This window comes from Carya illinoinensis, chromosome 9 (assembly GCF_018687715.1).
Source record: "Carya illinoinensis cultivar Pawnee chromosome 9, C.illinoinensisPawnee_v1, whole genome shotgun sequence".
NCBI classification, from domain to species: domain Eukaryota; kingdom Viridiplantae; phylum Streptophyta; class Magnoliopsida; order Fagales; family Juglandaceae; genus Carya; species Carya illinoinensis.
This window is the reverse complement of record NC_056760.1, coordinates 15,874,844-15,877,829: the sequence shown is the minus strand read 5'-3', so window position 1 is coordinate 15,877,829 and position 2,986 is coordinate 15,874,844. Positions and strand designations below refer to the sequence as shown.

Here is a 2,986-nt window from a genome sequence, read left to right as displayed (position 1 = left end):
TTAGGTCTTGGACCTCTTTCATGCTTTTTGCATATATAGACTTGCCCCCGGCCACGTTTTTTGGTGAATAACGTGCTGTCTTTCTAGTTCATAATTTGAAGGAATCAACGGTTGCAAACATCTAGAAAAAGGGCACGTAATTCTTGCATTGCTTGCACGTAATTGGCAAATTGCAATGGGATCTGACCATCTTTTTCAGCATTAAAAGAAAGCTATTAATTAAATAATAAATAAATACTCTGGAAATTCAAATTAAGATGGCAATAAAAACCCTTTATTGTTAATCTCTCCATTTGATAATCCTCAAAGGATGATCATCATCATGCATCAAACTGCAAGCTGCTGGATGCTAGCTCTCGATCGGCCTATTGAACAGAATTCTATATATGTGCCATACACATGTTCTTTCTCTGAAACCATTCACCACTACTCATAAGAAATGACGTACTACACCGCGTACCAAAACCTCATCTTCTTCCATACATGCATCTCGCCACAGAGGCGTGCAATATAAGCAGGTTACCTTCAATATAAAGATTCAACTTTCACAGCTTCTAAATCGACCTTGTGAAGTGGAGTTCTACGTTTCACGAGAACAAAGATGATCAAGTGAAGGAAAACTCATCAATTACTCTCTGGAAATAAAGTCATCAGAAAGATGTAAATAATTAACTAGTAAGAATATGTACAATGAGATCAAAGAAAGAAAGAAAGACAGAAAGAACGAAAGAGATATTTCGATCAACCATCATGGCTCTTGCTTAAGGAACATAGAAGGAATAATGTCTTGCAAAAGTCCGTAGTCAGGAAGTTGATACTGCTGGTGATGAGGGTTATTAGGATTAATCTGCGAGTAATTAATGCAGCCAGGACCGCCAGGTGCAGTACCCCCAGATTGGCTTGTACTACTACTCATAATTTGAGGCATCTGAGCAAAAAAGTCTTGGGGAATAAAGGTCGGTCCCCCTATCGACGGTGTGAACATGGAAGGTTGGAACATTGCAGCCGCATTTCCTCTAAGCGTTGCGGGGATTGGGTGGTTGTGCTGACCTTCGTATGTCGTAATCACGGTGGATGGATCTTGGAATGACCTTTCAACGCGTTTCTTAACCGTGCACTTCTGAGTGGTACACCGGTAATAGCTCCTGCTTCATCAGAAACCAATATTAGTGACCAGTTCTCTGGATCAATGTTACAATGATCGTCTTGCTCCTTTTGTTTTGCAGAAGAATTTAGGGTTTCATTTTCGTTGCAGCAGTTACGTACGTGATGAAAAGGAGGGAGGGAGGGAGGGAGAGATCCACTTGATATGGGAAACTAGTAGCTAGGAATGAAGGAATCTTAAGCTAAAATGATCACATATATACAACATCTTGCAGTAAAGTTTCAAGTTGCTTTTCTTTTCCCATGTGGTTTGGGGAATTAAAAGGAGCACAAGGAATTAATGCAAGCAACCAAGCAGATCATATGCAAAATGAACCAATTAAGTTTATGAACAACTCATAATCTCTTAACAAAAGGAACTTTTTCTCTAGCTGTGTGCTTTTGGGTGCAAGAAAATGACAACCTACCTTGGAAAAGGGCTATTCTTGACAGCCTTCTGTCCATACTTTCTCCATCTATATCCATCTTCCAGATGATCAACCTCACTCTTCGTCATGAAGGCGAACCGTGGCTCCCTTTGTTTCTTATCTCCTTTCTTCTTTGCTTTGCTCCTGTTCATGTTGATTTAATAACCATATCAATACTGCACCAATATCCCATCCGCAAGAAATTCTCGAAAACTAAAAAGAACATATACAGATTTACATTAATCAAGAATCAAACTTACACTTTCTTAGAGCTTTCCCCTCCAACTTCTGTTTCTTTTGGCTGCTTATCTTTACTACTCTTGCCTGAATCTTCTTCGGCACCAACCTCGGTGGAGGAGGAAGAGATCGAGGAGTTTGGAGTCACAAGAATATCACTACCACCACCACCTAAATCTCCAACCTCCATCGGCTTTGGGCTGCTTTCCATTGAAGCAAACACTTCGGAGGAAGAAGGAGACAAACCGAAGGCACTTGCCATGGAATTATAGTCCATGGGTGTTTGCAAACACTCGGTGAAGCTCATGTAATTAGAAGGATCAAAACCCTGTGAACTGTAAGCAGATGAAGCAGCAGCAATGGAAGCTGGAGGCTTGTGATTGTACGAGCCAGTACTAGTACTACTCCCTCTGGCAAGATTCTGATTATCTTGGAACAGATATTCATGGAAGTAAAGCTGATCTTTAGATTCATCAGACATGGAAGCCAGCCGAGGTAGGAATAAAGAGAAGAATTAACAGATGATCAAGAAGAAAGCTTTGACGGGAAGCTGTTTTTAGATCAGATCCTTAACCATGTACTGTTCCAAGACTTCTCTCTAGTCTAGACTTATCTCTCTTTCTCTCTCTTCTCTCAGCTGGTAATAATGTAGTCTGAGTTATATATATATATACACATATATAAGGAGGAGTAGAAAAACTCGAAAGAGGGTGGGGATGCATGGGGGTCTAGGTTTGAATGGGACTTGCTAATATCACTTTAATAGAGGAGGTTGACAAAACACCTTCCAATCAGAAGACCAAAAAGTGCTTTCCCAGACGGAAACATTTGCGGTCCATCCATCCTACTCCCATTCTAAAAGCAATATATATATATATATATATATATATATATATAATACTTTATACTAATCTCAGAGAGTCCCTTATTATAATCAGTTTTTTCCATTACCCACTTCGAAAAATACCAAATTATTGTTTTCTTAGTACTTTATTCCAAATTAATAATTAATTATATAAAATATATAAAACTGATCAGAGGGTAAGACGAGCATTAGTCCTCGATCTAATATCTAATGAGTAAGACTTTTTCCATGATCGATCGGTTTAATTAAATTATATTATTGCATTGGCCCTCATGCACTTTCCTACATATCATGTCAGCACGATATTGCATCT

The 2,986-nt window shown here is 39.0% G+C and overlaps 1 protein-coding gene across 1 annotated transcript; it reads right to left on the bottom strand.

The window, feature by feature from the left end:
• Positions 1–252: 252 nt before the first annotated feature.
• Positions 253–2,469, bottom strand: LOC122275172 (WRKY transcription factor 28-like). Its single transcript, XM_043084144.1, has 3 exons — positions 1,832–2,469; positions 1,572–1,715; positions 253–1,145 (listed from the first exon to the last, which is right to left on the bottom strand). The coding sequence occupies exons 1-3, from the start codon at positions 2,287–2,289 to the stop codon at positions 749–751; spliced, it is 999 nt and encodes a 332-aa protein (XP_042940078.1). The 5' UTR covers positions 2,290–2,469; the 3' UTR covers positions 253–748.
• Positions 2,470–2,986: the final 517 nt, after the last annotated feature.

Bases quoted from the DNA above. Each gene is read 5' to 3' on its own strand.
- LOC122275172 (XM_043084144.1), bottom strand. From the start codon at position 2,289: ATGTCTGATGAATCTAAAGATCAGCTTTACTTCCATGAATATCTGTTC. The intron at 1,716-1,831 runs GTAAGTTTGATT...CAACATGAACAG, and splicing joins GGGGAAAGCTCTAAGAAAGT to GAGCAAAGCAAAGAAGAAAG. The intron at 1,146-1,571 runs GTAGGTTGTCAT...CTGATGAAGCAG, and splicing joins AAGAATAGCCCTTTTCCAAG to GAGCTATTACCGGTGTACCA.